The sequence below is a fragment of the Carassius gibelio genome, chromosome B7, assembly GCF_023724105.1.
Source record: "Carassius gibelio isolate Cgi1373 ecotype wild population from Czech Republic chromosome B7, carGib1.2-hapl.c, whole genome shotgun sequence".
Taxonomy (NCBI): Eukaryota; Metazoa; Chordata; class Actinopteri; order Cypriniformes; family Cyprinidae; genus Carassius; species Carassius gibelio.
Genome location: NC_068402.1, coordinates 15,569,336 through 15,589,695, shown reverse-complemented (window position 1 = coordinate 15,589,695; position 20,360 = coordinate 15,569,336). Strand labels below are relative to the sequence as shown.

At 36.9% G+C, this 20,360-nt stretch overlaps 1 protein-coding gene across 5 annotated transcripts in view; it reads right to left on the bottom strand.

Moving 5' to 3' along the window:
* Window positions 1–6,758: 6,758 nt before the first annotated feature.
* Window positions 6,759–20,360, bottom strand: part of LOC127962636 (potassium voltage-gated channel subfamily C member 1-like) — a 35,441-nt gene continuing 21,839 nt past the window's right edge. For 2 of the 5 annotated variants that reach the window (XM_052562260.1, XM_052562256.1), the window contains exons 3-4: window positions 15,224–15,409; window positions 10,559–12,718 (exon numbers count right to left, since the gene is read on the bottom strand). In XM_052562260.1, the coding sequence (XP_052418220.1) occupies window positions 12,579–12,718; window positions 15,224–15,409 (326 nt within the window). In that variant the 3' untranslated portion in view covers window positions 10,559–12,578. Of the gene's footprint in view, window positions 9,998–10,558; window positions 14,571–15,223; window positions 15,410–20,360 lie in introns of those variants that run through there. The other 3 variants (XM_052562258.1, XM_052562259.1, XM_052562257.1) reach the window with 3 other exon arrangements.

Below are 20,360 nucleotides of genomic sequence, written 5' to 3'. Positions count from 1 at the left end.
CGCTCGTGATTCTTTAGCTCCGCCCACACGTCACACCTCCAGCCAGTCGTTTTTTTTCCGGGAAAAATAGTTCCAGACTATCTTTGTCTTATGAATATAATAAAACTAAAGACTTTTTGGAGTTATGAAGGATGCAGTACTACTCTATAGGTACTCAAGATTAACAGGATATTGAGTGAAAACGAGCATTTCACCCCCCCCCCCCCTAAAGAAAACAGATAGGCTACTGGACAACGCACATCTGGTTGAACAAATTTGATGTGCACTGTTGCATTGGTCTGCAGTAAGTACTGAGGGGGGCGACAGAGTTACTTTATAATATATTTTTGAAACTAAACTGGATGTGCTATGCTTCGGAGCCCCTCTGGTCCCACTTTGTCAAAAAAAAAAAAATCTTGTGGCCTCAAGATTCTAACTCGTGGCCTCAAGATAAGTAACTCGTAGCCTCAAGATACTAACTCATGGCCTCAAGATACTAACTCATGGCCTCAAAATAGTAACTCGTAGCCTCAAGATACTAACTCTTGGCCTCAAGTTAAGTATCTCGTGGCCTCAAGATACTATCTTGTGGCCTCAAGATAAGTATCTCGTGGCCTCAAGATAAGTAACTCGTGGCCTCAAGATAAGTATCTCGTGGCCTCAAGATTCTAACTCGTGGCCTCAAGATAAGTAACTCGTGGCCTCAAGATAGTGAAGTGTCTGACACATGGACAACTTGTTATTAAACTGGAACCTGTACTGTAGTGCAATTATTATTTATATTCCTTTAAATGTCTTGATGTGCACATCAACTGTGACCAGGGTTCTAAATTAACTTTTTTGATCACCAGCCAATGTGGCTGGTAACTTTCTAAAGTTACCAGCCAATCAGAATTTCCACTAGCCATTTTTTTTTCCGGTAAAAATAACAAATTATGAGTGCCACTAAATGCATTTGATCATTTTATTAACATTGTTGGCATGAAAAACATCAGTTTATAAACCGTACTCACGAATTCATAAACTGTTACCTTGGTTTAACAAATTGTGCCCACGAATTTCCAATCCATGCGCTCAGTTTTTGTAAACCGTACCCTCGGTTTTTGAATCCGTACCCACAAATTCATAATCCGTGCGCACACTTTCGCAATACGTTCCCACGGATCTGTAAACCGTACTCACGGATTCATGCAGCAAGCTCCTGTTAACATACAGTTTTATTGACTATTATTATGTGGAATAGGTTTAATAATAACAAAGGAATAATCTTATAATAGCAACTGATTATTATTGTACAATAAACCTGGCATTGTGACTAACTCTGGAGTAAATTTTTCCTGTTTTTTCCTGTTCCTGTTGTAAATTGTTTTGGATAAAAGATTCTTATGCATAACCTGTATAATAATATATAATAATGATAAAAATAAAAATAAAGTTATTTTTATCATTTTAATTTGTAGGCTAAATAAATGATTACAAGAAAATAATTCATGAATTACTTTATTTTTAAATAAACTTTGACAGTTTTGTAAATGCTTGTCTACAATTCTTTCTTAACATGCATGAAGACTTATTTTTCTGATTTTATTATACTAAGCTCCATCCACCCCACCTGCCGGAGTTAGATGCATGTTTCACTGTTAATGTTTTTAATAAATAATGAGGCCGAAAATAACATTGCATTCAGTTAGAGAGAAAGGAATGAAAACATAACCGGCATATTATTTGTTTTGTATTGCTTTTTACCCTTATTTTCTTTTTCTTTTTAGCGTTTTTTTTTGGGGGGTCATAAAACACAGGCGGCTGTGTCTTATCCTATTGGTGATTAATATAATAATCACTATTAAAATAAACGCTAAAAAGAAGACTATTTGTGAATGCTGATCGTGTACTCATTGGATACTATGAAAAATAATGTTTAATAAACAAATGAATCTGCCGGTGGGGGCGGAGCTACAAATGCATGTCAGTTTACAAATACAAATCCGAGGGAACGGATTGTGAAAGTGTGCGCACGGATTATGAATTTGTGGGTACAGATTTAAATAACCGAGGGTACGGTTTACAAAATATGAGCGCACGGATTGGGAATTCGTGGGCACGGTTTGTTAATCCGTGGGTACAATTTGTTAAACCGAGGGAACAGTTTATGAATTTGTGAGTACGGTTTATAAACTGAGGGGACGGATTGCAAAACCGTCGTCACGGATTGATTTTTTTTCTCCTACAGGTGACGTGCGGGGCTCTCCGTAATATCCTCATCCCCTGCCTCGTTCCTCTTTTCGCCCCCAGAAATCTGTCCCAACCACCGCCACATTTAGTTTAATCTTAATTTTTTTTCTTTAATAGCTAACTCCCTCCTCTTTCAGTCTATGCTCCCTGCTCTGGCTCCATTCATTCTTCTTCCTTGTGTTTTCTGATGGACGCTATTCGTTTCCATGTTTTTTCGCGCTGGTTTCACTGCAAACTGCGTGCAGCCAATGAGCATATGAAACGTCATCACGTAGCATTACAGCACAGTGTTCGTGGGAAATGTAGGAAGTGCTGCCAGGGGGATAAATGACCGAGAACAGAACCTCATGTCATGCATCACCAGCCAAACTGGCTAGTAAGTTTTAATTAACACCCGCCAAAATGAATTTTAACCCGCATTTGGCGGGTTGGCGGGTGTTAATTTAGAACCCTGACTGTGACACAAGAACTGTCCCCGGGTTATCAATATCAATTGATTTTAAGTTAGCCTATAGTAGTATGCAGACTGGTTCATTAATTATTGAATTGTTTCACATTTTGGAAAGCATGTCTGTGTAGCCTACGATAAAACATCAGCAGAGGGAGTTCTAGGCTTATGTCACGGCACCTCCGTCTGGCTGTATGTATTTATATGTATTTCCAGCCAGTATTTGTGACGTCACATGCAAAGTATGAATTAATAGGATCTTGCCAGGACTTTGCCAGTTTTAATATACAAAAGTTGGTGGGGCAGAGTTTGCACTGAAGTGGATGCGCCTGTCTCTCAATGGGAGGAAGCCACACCCTATTTTGGAGTTCCTGCCCCTATTTGGAGATCTCCAGGCTGCAGTTATACTCTTCTCTCATCCTTTGATGCATATCCTCCTGATCCACACTCCAGTCCAGTCGGTGGCAGTAATGCACCTATAAGCTGGTTTGCCAAACACTAACGAAACACCAAAGAAGAAGAAGAATTATTTAGCCAGGTAAGTCTTGGCGCGTTGCCGCCTTATCATAATTACAGTAATTAAAAGATACCAACTTGTAAAAAGTTTACGTCTTCGTAGAACTCGACTCGTAATTACAACTTCAATTCATTGCGCACTATGTTTAGGCATTGATGGCAAAAAATATTAGTGTCCTAGTCCAAGGATGTGAACAGCAGAACGTCATGTGTTGCCATCTCAAAATGAGGGTTATTACGATATGGCGTGAATGCAGCATAATTCTTTAAACATGCTGATTTTCACTGAGAAATATTCTCTTTACATTATATCTCCAGACACGTCTTTCTGAAATAACATGAGAGTCAAAGTGTTTCAGATTATTGGGTCAAAGAAGAATTTGGGATATTTCCGGGATCCCCTTTTATTACAGATGAGAATACATGTAATTAGATTACCACCTGAGTAGCCTACATTTCAAGGTTTCATTTCAGGCACATTATATCTTGTGATTAAGGAGATACTTGGACTGTATTTAATGGAGGAGCACTAACATCAGAGTACTTCGACTGTTTCCAGAACCGCTTCCAACAACAAAACGTTCAGAAGTCCTCTGGAGATTTCTGGTAGACAGCCAAATTAAAAATCAATGATCTTTGGTTTCATAAAAATGGCATGCACCATGACAATAAAACATGTCACATTGCATTTTAAAGAACATTCCAGTCTGTATGGGGTTCTTTAGATTTTGCTTATATTGTGTGCATTGCACAGAGACTTAGATAATTCATGCAATTATTTTGTATTTGTATACCAAATTTATGATGCACGAGTCTCAGTCAGTTGCAGCAGTAATGCTACATATGTTGGCTGAAAACAATTAAGTTTTCCTATTTGCATATTCTATAAACTTAGTGTGCATTTCAAGCTTATTCCAGTGGGGCAGTAAAAAATCTGTATAACACACTCCAGTGCTCCTTTTGTAGTCATAGAAGAGATAAGATGAGAGAGATAGAGAGTCAAAGGGGGCTTGGCTGCTTTACAGGGTTCCCACCAGAAGAGATATAAAAGGGCAGACAGCAAAGAGCTGTAGATGAAATGCACATGTGTCGATGTTTCATGTGGGCATGCAGTCAGGGCTGCTCTCAAGATCACAGAATGACACTAATAAAAAAAGATATGTTTTATCATTCATGTTAAGGTATAATAATAAAGGGAAGCACATGAGCTACTACGTTATTGGATTTATTAAATATTTTGACATTCATTTTAACAACCTGGTAATGATATTATTTTCTATATAATATTAGTGAGAGCATAATACCATCAAGAAAATATTATCGTAATTTAAAAATATATAGATTTTAAAGTTGTATTTATAACCTTATATAATCAACTTCTTTTTCCATTTTACTCCCTATTTCTATCTCTCTCTTCATTATCTCCTCCCAGAGCTTCTCTATCTCTACTGCCGGTAGTCCAAACCACTTAAGCGATTGTGAAGGCTTAATTGGTGTTCATTAAACTTTCAGGGCTGGCTGCTCGATGGCAGGCCATCCTGTGACAGCACAGGAAGATGAAGTAAGAGCACGAGCAGCAGAAGGCCCTGAGCAGACTTACTGCACATGCTCAGTGGCCTTCAGCCTCATCATCAGCACAGTCAAAGATAGTTCAGCTCATTACTCAACTCCAGTGAGTAGCATAGGAGGTTATGCCCTGCCTAGGAAGAAGTCCTGTCATCAAACATGTAATTATATCATTCACTTAAGGAAATTACCTGAGCTATATAAACAGCAGTTATTTTAAAATTGGAATATCCTCGGAATCTGATCTCCTAATCCCTTTGAGATATAATGGCTCCAAGGACAAGTAAGTCTCTCCAGGGATTTCCTGATTTCAAATCTAGCTGGAGTCCAACCTGCAAGAGAAATCTGCCCTATTCCCAAGCACAGTATTGATCTTTGTATCAGTGAAAAGGTTTCTCTTGTAATATTTAAAGAAAGGACAGTGCAAGACATGAAAAATTGAGTTGTCTGATTTGCTGTCAGCTGATGGGAGATTTATTCGCTTTAGTGCATGCTTAAACCCATGGCTTCAAGGTTACCATTTTTCTGGAATTGTAAGATCATACATATACAAAAATGTACCAAAATATACACTATTTTCCCTTTGCACAATGCTCATTTAAGCTAGATGTTACCCAGGTATAAATGGATATATAAGATATAATACATATCTGTCTGTCTATGTGTGTGTGTATGTGTGGCCTATATTTTTGTGGAACCCCTGAAACATTTTTCAGAATTCTTTGAGTAGACCATTGAAAAACACAATTATTGTTGTGATAGAAGTCTTTACTGTCAGTTTTAAACAAATGAATTTCAACCATGATGAATAAAAGTATACATTTTCTTTCATATGAAAACCTCCATATGTGCGCACACACACACCCACACTGGTTTCATGCTCACATTTTATGAGGACTTCCCATAGACATAATATATTTTATTCTGTACAAACTGCATATTCTGTTCACTAACCCTAACCATACCCCTAACAGAAAGCATTTTTAGACAACCCCCCCCCCCCCCTCCCTAAAAAGAGTTGTTGTGAATAAGTGGTTTTTCTCATGGGGACCAAAAAAAAATAAAATTGTCCGACAAGGTTAAAAATGACTAAATTACTGGTATTACTATAATTGTTTGGTACCAGGTACACACATACACAGTTTGGAAATAGATTTATGTTTATTACTTGAACTCTAAAATGCTACTCCATTAAGTGGCAATAAAAGCAGTCTTTTTTTTTTTATTAACTCTTCATAAGGACTCCTGGCACTGGTTGGGCACTGTCAGTTCTGCCATAGAGGCTTTGCTGTTTCTGCAGGTTAAACCCCATTGGTGCAGTGCTCTGAAGTCAGAAGTGTTACTATTTGTCTCCTTACCTCAACTCAGGCCATCCTCCAGAATTTTACAGGTGATCAGTCGCTTTGTGTGTCAGGGTGTGTAGATGGTAATTTATGATAACCACAATTGGAAAAGATTAATAACCCAGGTTGAGATTTCATGCACACATATAAACACAGGTATGTAATTACTGGCGAGGTAATTATCGATATAAATACCCCAATTACCCACAGGGACTAGTTTTGTTTATGTTCCTCGTGAACAGCATTAGATCTATGTAGGCAGATGCAACAGACTGTAATGATACCGTTGCTGACATAGAATAGCATCAGTGATAATTATGTGAAGAACTTTGTGTTCTGATGTGTGAACGTGTCTGATGAATCGCAGACCCAAATAGCACATACAAATGTAACCAGGCAGCAGGGAGGTATGGGAGAAATGGGCTGCCCTTGAAAGCAGATCACATACTTGTGTTGCTATGGCTACGGTCCCTATTAGGTAACTAGGTTGCCATAGAGTCTGAAAAGATCAAAGCTCAGCAGCAGAGCAAAGAACTGGGTACATGAACTCAAACAGAGAAAACACAGACCCTTGCACCCAGACACGCTCACACAGAGCCACACGTGCATTTAGCTCCCCGTCAGTCAATATGGATATAAAGGAAGATGAAATCATAAATCAAACCATGGGAACATTTCATTTGACACATTTTCGGATGTATTTAGACATATACGACAGCCATGATACAAAGTCTCAAAGATATACAGTATATAAAAGGACAAATACAACAAAGATATTCAAATGGTTCATTTATTTTTTATTAAACCTTATTTGCCTTTACTGAAATCCTTAGAAGTCCCCCTTAAACATTTAGTTGGTTAAATAAATAGTAGGTTATCATAGAGAGTTTATTTGAAACGCAGCCTTTCTGTCAAGCTGATAACTGCAATTAGCAACAAAACTGGTAATCTGTTCGAAGCAATAAAACAGCCTTTGAAGCATCCTCTCAACAGAATTCAGTTATATTCAGCTCATTGTGTAACTGGAATCATGCCTATATAGTTTATTTTCATAAAATACTTTTATTTGACTTTTTCAAATGCACACGTGGAACTGGGGGTAAATTTTATATTTACCATCAACATCATGCAGTTTGCATTCATTAATAGCATCTCTTAATCCACCTAAAAATGTGGACTGTACAGTGGCTACCTAAGGATGGGAGGAATATTTACCTAAGAATAACCTTGCAAAGTTTAGCCACATAGTATAGTGTAGGTAATATTAATGTAATATTTACAAACATATCAATTCTTGGTGACAGATTTAGGTTCAACCCTTGTTCTTAAAAGGGTCATGAACTGCCTTGGTTTTTTATTTTGCACAGATTTTCACATCAAAAACATCATAATTTAGAAATTATAGGCTAGTCTCTGTCCTGTTTTTGTCGCCCCTCGTCTGTTTTAATAGGCGTGGCAGATTTCAGACTCGGAAGTAAACACCCACTGCTATATGATTGGCTAAAAGTTGTGTATGTTTGACAGCCTACAGCCTTCAATGATAGACACTGCTGTGATTTAGGTTTAAACTTCATAAATACTCAGTACATATCAAATGATCTGTTATAACAGACAAAGCAATATAGTGACACATAATGAAAACAGTTACTCACACTTGTGTTGTGACATTGCTGTCAGATCCAATGTAGTCGGCACAGCCTTGTCTTTGAGTTTTGATCTTTTTAAAAATCCCTGTCAAATTGTGCCTTGTTTGTTTTCTGCTGGAAAATGAAGTGAACAAAGTTCTTACTGACGGGTTCTGGAACTTAATTAAAAATAAAAATAAATTCATCCACTCTTTCCAAATGTTTGGATCAGAATAAAAGCAATGCAAAGTTTTTTTCCACAACTTTGCACTGCACAGCCTCTTGTTTTTGGAGCATCTTTATTGTTTGGTTTCTGCATAGATCTGCGCATTTACCTCTCTCATTAACACTACATGTGCATGAATCGGTGGGCAGGACAAAACAGGCAGCGCTGTAGAAGCAGGCGTTGATCTTCTTCTGCGGAGGCAGTGCTTATCCACACTATTGCATCATAGAGTTGTACATTCCACAAGCTGCCTTCAATATAAGCTGTTTTTAGACTAACGAGAGTTTTGAAAGGTACAAGATGTTTTTATACTACAATGATCTCTTATTTGTGCAAAGAGGAATGGAAATTTGGTTTCTCAGTTCATGACCCCTTTAAAATAAAAATACATTTATCTGTGAGCTTCTCTTCGGTTTAAAGTGAACCACTCAATCTAAAAAAGTGTAGCCTTATGCTATAATGTAAAAAAAATAATAATTAAAAGGCAGATGGTTTTTACTTGTGAAAATTTAAGATTGTATTAAATGTACTGTTTTAGTTTAGTTTAGTGATAACAAAATGTTATCTATTTTGAAATCCATTTGAGAGAATTAAAGTCTCATTCAATACAACATTTGCAACAAAGATTCTTAGTAAGTATTGCTACTTCTTAATCTGGTTTCTTCACCTGTAGATTTGAAAAACTCAGTAAAAACATGTCTTACTCATTGGCAGTGAGTTTACTCCAAACTAACTGGATATAGATATTCTGATGTCAGTTTTTAAATGATTTTAAAAGAACACATCAATGTGTTTTGACACTTTCTGGTTAAAATCTCACTCCATTTAAATAACCACTTGCTTTCACTGGAGTATACTGATGTCCTTGCTGGGTTCAAGGAAAGAAAGAGTTAGAATGGAATTAAGAACATTATAAATACATACAATTTGTCCACTAACATTTATAAACCAAGCAAATACAGGGCTCAACAATAAGGGCTCAGGGGTTTGCCTCAGTTGTCAGATGATCAGTCAGACCAATGCTATATTGTCAGTGTTTATTGATCCCTATATACAGAAATACATAGAAAAGGTTTGCAAAATCTGTTGGAAAAGGCCACCAAGATCAAGGTTATTTGTCTTACTAACAAACTGAAATTTCTTTAAAAATTGGTCCACACAAAAATTAAAATTCTGTTACAATTTACCCTCGATGTTGCTCAAAACCTGTATGCATTTCTTTCTTCAGCAGAACATATTATGAAGAATATTAGAAACCCATTTCCCATCGACAACCACTGTATGGACAAAAATACAGTATGAGTCAATGAGAAATGAACATTCTATCTTCTATCATGTTCCATAGGATGAAATTGCGCCATCAATTTGGAACAACATAAGGTGGCATAAACAATGATAGAATTTCAACCCCTTTTATAAAACATTTAAAAACCTAATAATTTATTTGTTGTAAATTTTGATGTAAGGAAATGAATTCATATATTTTCAAAGAGTTCTTATTGTTGAGCCCCGGAATGTAAAAGTTTACTGTAAAAGTGCAAAGAGCAAACAAAGGCAACTGATGACTTACAGCAGCAGCACAACAGAGAACAACATCATTAGTTTGAGCTCAATCTAATTTAAAGGCAGCTTTGTGAATATTAGTTGTGATTCACCAAAAGTTATTGGATAGGTTTGACCTTATAACCCTGTAAAGATTACACTAGATACTCTAAATATTCAGTCGCAAGCGTGGGCAACACAAAAAGCATATTTACAGTACAGACACACGTACAAAAACACACACATATTTAACACGCATGCACTCAAATACACATATTACACACCACCACTACAAGTTAACAGTACTATCCGCCACAGACCACAAAATAAGTCCTGTTGAAATACATTTAAATGTGTAGAAAGGGGTCTTCCACCCATTCGTGTACAACAAACAGACTTATAGAGCGCTATCAAGAAGTGGGAGGGGTGTTCTGGGCCATGCACACAGTGGTTGGAACACCACGATTCATGACACACACAGAGTCTGCAGGCGGTTTGTGCCGGCCCTGCCGAGAAGCCTCTACAGACATGAAAAAGAAGAGAGACAACAGACGAGTTATTACCCAGACACCTAGAACAAAGACGGGTGAAGAGGGTGCGGGACGACGTGCGAGCCAGCACAGAGGAAGGGGTCATGGAAGGGGTCAGGAGGAGAAGGGATGAAAGGAGAGCAGAGAGTGACGTTAATGCGGTCTGCTAGCAAGCACGTTTAGCAGGCGTATAAGGCAGGCTTTAGCATCATACCTCATTGAGCAGAGTGTATGCAGACATCGCTTGTTCAAAACTTCAGCTCGTTCACAGCATGCAGGTGTTTCACTGTTTCCTTCAAATGTTAATGGTTTAATTCATCACCATGCTCATCAGTGCAGTCTGCCATGCTGCTCCACCTGGAGACATGTTTTCTTTTTCTTTTCACTCGCATCAAAGACCTTCCAATTCAACTCTTTGTGCCTGTCGACTTCAGGTCAAAGAGAGGATTGGTACATCGTCCAATGAGAGAAACCGAACTAAAACAAACATTCCACTGCAATCAATGAAAAAAAAAAAACACAAATAAAAATAACAAACCCAAGCCCTCTAACAGGTTTCATAGAAAATTTATTTCATGCTATGGTTGTAGTCATGTTTTCCTGTTTTTCTATGCAGTTATTGTTGCATAACATAGTGCATGCATTTGTTTTTCCTCTAAATTGCATACAGTTCTCTTATAATGTAAATATACATTTGTCTTTTTGCTTTTCTTTGTGTTTTAGTACCTAAAAATAATGAGAGACAATGTGGAACATCTCGACAGGATGCGTTTTTTTTTCTCATTTTTTGATGTTTTTTTTTTCTCCAAAAATAACACTGTTAAAAGTTTTCACTTGATATGTGAAATAAACAGTTGCTCACGACAGTTTCCACAGGATCTATTCACCAATAAGTAAGACATAAAACAGAAAAATAACGTATTTTGCTCAGTTTTTTTTTTCTCTATAAGATCCAGAATCACAAGCATGCCAGACAGAAACAAAGCTGAAAAGTGGAATTTACAATCTATCTGACGGCAATAACCACTAGCGTCTCATTCAGAATTTGAGGTCAATGTGACCAGAGCTGAGTCATGTGGTTCACAACAAAGACGAAATGAAGAAATCAGTGGCTGAAATAAAGAACATGGTCTCTGAACATCTCATTATCCATGGCTACATGTCAATTCTGCAAAAGTCAAGAACTCTTGAAAAGAAAATATTTGTTTTGTACAGACAGATTCATTACAGATATAGAATATTTTCCTCTTTTTTTATGTAACACCATGCAGCTCATGCTAAAATGAACAGGTAAGAGTCCACTACATCTGTCACTGCATGTACTATCATTAGTATTATGATGATAAATCTCATTTTGCCGGCTTTCAAGCCATCCACTCATCGCACTCTTCAGTCGATGGTCCTTAAGGTTTTCCTTAAAAAAAGTCCTGGTCCATGAGATTCCTCAGACAGACGGAATCTGGATAAAAATGCTTGCCACTGCGTCGACTTACAACATCCTCTATTGTGCTTCCTTTCTACATATACATCCTTCCTTTGGACTCCAGCCTGAAATCCCTCTGGCCATTGTGAGAAGGGAAACCAAGGTTTTGAGATTCTGCTGCCTTCTCAGGTCACTTTGAGCACCTCTGACTGCATATACTTAACTAGGGCAGTTTCCTCTTTGCAGGGATCTGCAGTAGAAAATACAGGGAAGGATGGGATTGCTCAGGGTCATCCTGCCATTGGGCCTTGTTTTCATTCAGCTCACAGAATGAGGAGGAAATGGGCTGAGAAATTAAGACTTCCCTTTTGTCTGCATTGTAAAACTGTTCATTTGGGTTACTTTCGCAAATCCAGGGCTAAAGAAGTCGGAGAAAGAGGGATGGACAGAAATTCACAGGGATAGTGAAAGAAGTGCAGAGGAAGGAGAGACATTTGTTGAGGACAGCGAGACAAAGGTAGTCTTGATACCTCCTACCTGGGGTCTTGTCAATGAGGTGATGAAGAAAGAAGGGAGGAAGACTCCACCAGAGCAAAGGGGAAGTACAGTAAAAATTAAACAGTGAAACGAAACCAAAAGACGAAACCGATAAAAGGCTTTCAGATGTCTGAAAGGGTTTTATGTGAGAATATACTCAGACAGGAGAGAATTTATAAGTAAATATTCATAAATCCTTAAAAATATAATTATTTCTATTGTTTGAAGGGAGGATGCAAGTCTTTCCAGTACTGAAGTGGTTCCAGGAACAACGACTGTGTGCTAGAATAGAAAGGTTTACCTTTCTCATCCCAGTTCTTTTACTGTGTCTGCTAAACACTTGTAATTAGGAAATCCTTAAAAATTCCCCTGAGATCATTAGGAGGTTTTCTTTCTCTCTGATGGCTTTGTATGAGTTGAGAGTCGGTACTTAAAGACAAGAAACAAGCAAAACAGACGGAAGAGGAAGAGGAGACAAAAACACAGCTCCAGAAAACAAGGACCAGAGAACAAGACAGACCAGACCAAATCAAACAGTGCAGAGAACAGGAGGCAGCAGAGCAGGAGGAAGACCCAGGGAGACAGCTCTAACTACACAACTGCTCAGTTTCTTAGAGAATGGAGGGAATTGGAGAATGGGACCGCCGCAGGAGAACAGGTGGGACGCAGGACCCGGTGGACAGCGATACCACCTCGGCCAGCGTTCGGGCCTTGCTGGTTATGGTGCCCAGGCTTCGGGACTTTTGATAACCTTGGTTTAGTGGAGAAAAATGTGCACATGGCAGTTGCTGAGACACAACAGTCAGTTTGCTCCACACCATGTTTGCTGCTTTGGGTCAGGTTTAAAGGGTTTAATACGGCATGCAATCACTGAGAGGGCATGCACAAAGATCGGTTGGTTAATCTGGCATTAGAGTGAGCAAAGAAGGCTGTGGATTGCAAGGCAAATGTTACAGATAGTATTGAGAAGTTTACAAATTCGTTGATCTAGAAATTTGAATTAACTGGTATACTTGAAATTAAGGCAACCAAGAATCCAAGTCCAATGATTTGTCAGAGTCAGACCCTCAGTTTCTGTCACTTTTCCAAAGTCTCTATATGACTTGCTCCATCATTTTGAGTCATTTTGACAAGAAACACATTTTAAGTACTGTATATGCACAATGAGAAAATGAAAGTCTCAGCTTTCAAATTATATAACTCTAGCTGTCATAAACAATTATCTTTTCATACTTTTTTGGGAAATTGATAAAAGAATTTTTAAAAATAAATAAATAATTACGATGACGTGGAAACATTTTAAGAAAAAAATAATTGCACTTATAGTGCATATATTTAACAAGTTTATTTTCCTTTTCAACAAATTAATTTATTAAAAACATTATTTTTTATTATCATAAAGTGAAATAAGCCATTTCATTGACGCCTTTCAATCGTATAAAAATGTATTGGACAATTACTTAAGGGACAATTATTGTATCAGCACACCATCTAATGTTCATTCATGTTCGCTACTAAAAAATAAAGATCAGTTCACATGCATTTATGTGCTACTGTTTGAACTGAGGCAGGGGGAATTTGTCAAATTTCATCATGAAACTGAAATAATTTGAAAAAAGAGACTTTAATAATTTCTAAAACAACAAAAAAAGAAAACCTAAAAGTTGTTTTTCTTTTTTTTTTTTTTTTTTTTTTTGATTATCAATTTTCTCCATGAATGTTTTTTTTTTACTTTTGACGTGAAATGAAAGAGCATGTCACATATGTCAGTGGTATATCTACACCATCATATTCTTTGCCATTGTGCAAAACCAAGTCTTCACTTTCTCATCCAATACCATGCAGGTATCAGGACAGATTGTACAGCAAGGCTGCAGGACTGCCCCAACACTTGCACAACATAATGCTACAGAAAAAATAACAGTGCACTCTGAAGCACTGCATGCACACACACACAAACATCTCAAAACACTCATAAACTTACACATACACATACAGTAGAACACACAATGAAAAAACACATATTTGTTGGGAACAGTGTGTGTAGTTCTACTTGGTGGTGATGTTGATCAACTTGTGGTGCTTTTGGCTGTGGGTAAGATCTGAATTCAAACAGAGCATGCTCACACAGAGCAACATGTCATAAGACACAGACAGACAGCGCCATTGATTAGAAAATGATCACATGACAAATTGGTGGATGATGGCAGGATATTCTTTTGAATGTGATCAGAAACGGCCAGTTTATTTTTTTCGCTGTCAGTGGTGTCATTGTGGAAAGATCATCTTTAGTCTATTCATACCGGAGGGGTTAAAGGTCATACTACAACAGGTCTGAGATAACATGAACGTGTGTTTGTTTTTATAACACTACATTTGCTGATGTTAATTGAAAGCCTGTAAAGCTACATAGGCGGTAGGGGCCTTTTATTTATCTAAGGCTGCTGTGAGTGGTTTGAGTGTATGACAGCGAAACAGACATGGATCTCAGGTGGTGACCCTGGCATGGCCGTCTTCTGGGCTGTGCGCCCAGCCTAGCTGCAGCAGAGGGTAACCCTGTGTGCCGGCCGGCTCCGCCCCTGACCTCCCTGAGAACATTCCGGCTATGAGCCAATCGGGTAGCATAAGGAAGACGGGGGAGAGGGAGAGATGGAAGGAGGTACAAACATAGAGACAGACCACAGGCATGTACAGTGGTGGAAGAAACAAGTAAAAAACAAACAAACAACGAAGAAAAACAGAAAAAAAGGGAAGATTAAGGTTGGCCCCAGGAGGCAGCTGTATGTGTGTTAATATGAGTTTGATGTAATGCAGCGTGGCGTGGAAAAAAACTTATTTACAATATGTTAAAAGAGAAGAGGGTTGGAGAAATGTGACTTGTGGAAGGATCTGAGCGTGCAAGGGTAGGGTCTTAATCATTTGAAAAATGCTCACAGTATTGTTTGAAAGATAATAAAATAACAAATGGAAGTAAAAATTTCAACAGAAGATGCATTTTTTGAGCCCATCTGACTAAAGTCTGAGATGGCTGAGTTTTTTTTTTTGTTTGTACAAATTTGGTCTTTAACTGCAGTTATTAAACTGCATTATTATAAACTGTCTGTTGTGGGCGAGCTCTGCTTGTCTGTATGTTTATACTCTCTTTACTTACTGTGTAATGCACCTGATATGTACATCTGTGCGTGTGTGTGTCTGTGTGTGCGTGTGTGTATGTTTGTCAGGCAATAGCCTGAGCATATACACAGCAGTTACATACCCTTTCTCACTCGGGTGCCCGTGTTTGTGGATCGTCTGCCGACGTTTAGCAGAAAACACGGAGTGTCTCCTCGTGGCTCGCTTGAGTTAAAGATCTGGCCGTCCTCAGGGGAAATGACTTGGTCTATGTGGGGACAATCTTCATTGGCCAGCGCTGCTTTAGCTGCCTCACCATTCACTTTGGGATCTTCAAACACACAAGCACATGTAAGAAGAACATGTAGCCATGGTGAAACACCAGGACTGATGAAAGAGAGGGCTTGTGCAGGACAGAGAAGAGGCAAGAGAAGGTAAAGGAAAGCCCTTCTAGTGACATGGATGTAAATTGATGTTATGTATGCATACATTCATTTATTTTGGGGTTGCCGGCATACTCATTCAACAGCAAAATTAATATATTAACATGGTATTCTGGTCACAGTATTTTATTAGTAGTTCAGGTCCTATTTTAACTAGCTGCCTAAACCTTTTTACATTTTTAATTTATAACACATTATTTTTTTCACTGATTGGGATAGATGAATTAATAAATAAAAACTCAAGAATTTAAGTTCAATTTGATCATCTTCATATTTAATATGCAATTTATGCAAAGTATTTATATAGAAATTCTATAAATATAGTTTTTATTAGATATCCCTAGTTTCCATTTGCAGAATGTTTTTCCCCATCATTTTCCATCTGTTATACCCAATCTAAATTACCAACCAAATTACATTACAATTTTCAAACTATAATTTGCATCTTGTGATCATGGTGCTAGAAACATGTCATGGGTTCAATTCCCAAATTTAACTGATATACGTAGCTTAGATGCAATTTAAGTCATTTTGTTTTGTATTAAAAAAAAAAAAAAACCTAGCAGAAAAATGCATAAATGTAAATAATATCATCTAATTGCATCCCACATTTTTACCCACAGATGAATTGTGTGAGAATAAATTTAGTTACCTAAAGTTACACCAGCACCCAGTTTTAAGGTTTAGGATGTGCGTGCTGTACCTTTGAATTCTAATAAATTTAGTTATCCATTGGTTAGCATAAAAAAAACTACTAGTACTGCAAAGACCTAAGCCTCTTCTGTTTTCAACACTACATTTGACCAAACAGTAGGGTGCAGCTCTGGTTTTACTCCAAAGAAAGAGGGAGGAGCATTAGATTATAGCTCCTAGCCACGGCGTAATATATAGAAACAGCTCATGGCAACCAGCCTGTTCACCTGTGAGCTCTCTGGCAGCCAGAAGCTTCTGCTCACTCGATTTACACTTCATCGATCAGACCTGTGAGAAGGGAGAGCGCTGCCAGAGCTCCTCGGGGGAAAAAGCGCTGGGAACTAACATATCTTCCACCTGGATTTTCCATTGTATCGCCAGCACTGATTCAAGCACGCTCTTACTAACATATTACTGTCAACAAAAGAGCATCTATCAGCAACTATGGCAGGCTTTAACTTTGTGGTTATTCAAATAGGACATGAGTCCTGTTGGTTATATTACAGTGGCTGCAGAACATTTCATTATGGTCTGTTGATAGAAATGCACACCCTGTAGTGTAGACACATATATACTACGGTTTATATTGACATTGTGACTCTTTGAGTTATATTAACATTGTGAAAATATATCTTCATAAAGTAACAAAGTAAAAATTCTGTCATCATTTACACACCCTCATGTTCTTCCAAATCTTTGTAACTTACTGTGGAATACAGTTTTACATGCAATTACAATTGAGCTTTCACATTCTGAAAGGCACATTAAAAGTATTTTAAAGACATCGGTATAATAGTCCATACAATTTGTGCATTATATTTTAAGTAGGCCTATAGCAAAACAATAGAAAAGTTTTGTGCTGAACACTCTGAAACTGGATCAACTCGTTCACTGGAAAGGTTCAAAAGAACATTTTTTGGAAGAATTTGGCATGGCATAGTTCCTGATGAATGCACTGAGGAGTCTGTTCCTCACAGACACACATAAAAAACTTAAAATATAGAGAACATGTCATGAACCACAATACTTTATGAAAGAGCCACAGTTTTTTACTTTCATTACACTGAAAAGAGCGGCCAGGATATATATATATATATATATATATATATATATATATATATATATATATATATATATATATATATATATATATATATATATATATATATATATATACTTTCATTACACTGAAAAGAGCGGCCAGGATATATATATATATATATATATATATATATATATATATATATATATATATATATATATATATATATATATATATATATATATATATATATATATATATATATATATATATATATATATATATATATATATATATATATATATATATATATATATATATATATATATATATATATATATATATATATATATATATATATATATATATATATATATATATAATAACTGAAGCAAGAAAATCATACCGGTTTGGAATGACATGAGGGTTGAGTATATGATGACAAAATGTAAAATTTTTGGGTGAACTACATTTTAATTCCCTTAGGTCATGTTCTTCCAGAAAATAAAACATAAGGCTAAACATAATTCAGGTCATGTCTTATTTGCCCAGTCTACTATGGCAAGTGAATAGAGACAAAATAATATTTCCAAAGCAGAAACATGCATTTGAGTGGATTTGTGTTTTGTTTTTTTTTTGTTTTTTTATGGTTCGTGGTGTGTGCACATTTACAGTTTATAGCTAACAGTACAATGATACTTAAACACACAGTGCAAGTTGGAGATGGAGAGTCTTGATAGGACTTGATGGGAGAAAGGACGAGATTGACTCATCTTTAGGAATAGTTAGAGAAACAGGCATCACTCTCTTTCTACCATTGTTTCTGTTTCTCTTTTACACTGCAGACAAAAAAAACTCTTTCTCTAGCACTGCCAATTAAAAATTACTCATCAGTTGTGTTCTGACAAAACAAATTTGAGCAATATTTATGTCTAAAATATTTCATCATATTAGGAGTCAAATGGCATTTACAGCTAAATTTGATTTTAAAAGTTTAATCAGCAAAGATGGCATATTTCAAATCAGTGTTAAGTTTACTAATTTGCTATATATTTTTGTTTTTTGTTCTGTTTTTAACGTAATAAGGAAAAAGATCAGAAGTATCAGCTGATATTTTATGTTTTTACAATTAGTCTTTTTAAAGAAATCTCTTTGATATTGACATGTGTAAGAAATCACATATTAATACTGATTATGAATCTGTATGGTGTTGCTATCCCTGGTTTTGCCACCTCATCACAGTCACATCTGAGATGTCTGTATAGTTCAGCAAATGGATAGTTTATAAATGGTGAAAAAAGAAATATTGTGTGAAATGTATGGGAATATAATGGTAAAATGATACCAAATGTAGTACCATTTAATGTAATACCTAAAATCTCAAAGGCTTTTATAGAAAGTTTCATTCAACTCATTCTCTTCATCTACATTAATAATGGTCCTTAATTCAATACAGTTCTCGAAGAAAAATCCAGAGATCTCTAGCTGTAGACCACGTGTGCTGTATGTTATTTCCTCAAGCAGGAATATCCAGCTCTAATCTGTATGAATGAGAACCGACTCACTCTAAGTACACAGAGAGTAATTATTATTTACATATGAGAGGTAGAGCCCCAGTGTAGAGTCTGTAGTGAAGGACAGATCTGCTGGGGCCCTGCTGCACCTGTCCTACTTCCTCACTGCTATTTCTGCCCTGAACACCCTCGAATCTCTCTTTCTCTTCATCATCCCCCTCACTTTCGGCACTCTGCTCATTTCTCCTCTCCTTAGCACTCAGCCCTATGATATGAATAACAGCAGGAAGTGATAAACAACCTCAAGCATCAGTTCAGAGATTGGCCACATCTTAATGTAAATATGGTTGTCAGTACTCGTTTTATATTTTACAGTACAGTTGTTTATGGATTAGTGGGCATTACAACTACATTCTACAACCAGATTCACCTTTGAAAAAGTCATGTCGTGATTTTGCAATAAATCTGTGTAGCCTCGGTAGGACCAACTTGAAATACTAGTTGTCTCAGGATGCAATTTGACATCCATATTTCTTGTTTACAGCCGTGAGACGCTCTCACTTCTCACATCCAAAACTTTTTGGGGGTTTGTGGCCACTGAATAACCTGAAGTCAACTAGGGTCTTAAAGGACCCAAAAATGAATGTGTCATCATCATCCTCTCAAACTCATGGCAGTCCAAATGAGATCCATCTTTTCAAACTGAGGACAATTGAAGGTCTTTTACACAACAACAACAACAAAAAAAACTTCAATTATGCTCATGAAGACATGGTGTATATAAAATTATATTAATTATATTAATATTATATTAACTGTATATGTACTGTGGTGGCCCAGTAATGCACAACACAATATAATTGCCACAACACAACACATAAGACTAATTTAGTTGAGTTTTGCTAATTTCATAGTGTTGCAGCTGTTGTGTTGTGCTAATTTGGCTGTGTTATGGCTTGTTTCCATTGTGTTTTGCTTTTATCGTGTTGCGGCTTGTTTATGTTGTGTTGTGGCTTGTTTCCATTGTGTTGTGCTAATTTGGATTCGTTGTGTTTGTTGTGGGACAGATCTGAATACACAATGAAACTGAATATACACAGACATTGGAAGATAATTATTTAAAAACGTATTAAAATAATGGACTGGATGTGCCTAAAATTTAGTTTTCCAGCTGTGACTAAATCCAGTTAATAGCGACTATCCCTACCAACTGATAGGGGTGTTATATTCTGTACAGTAAATCAAAACCAACCTATACGTTAATGGTACATGACACAAAATATAAATATTGTCATATCTCTGAATGATACAATTTATAGTTAGAGCAAGAGCAGCTCCTAAAACACCATTATGTTGGATGTGTTAAGTGTGAGTGGACCGTTTTGAATAAAAACAGGGCCAAAAGCATAATGATAATTACACAACTCCTATTTTTCAGGAGACCTCAGAATTAGAAATAACTATACGACAGGGACGGATATAGGCACTGTCTATAGAGGACAGAGAGTTGACTCATCTCAAACAGTGACTGTGTGTGTGTGTGTGTGTGTGTGTGTGTGTGTGTCACAGAGCTGCAGTGAGAGTGTTTGC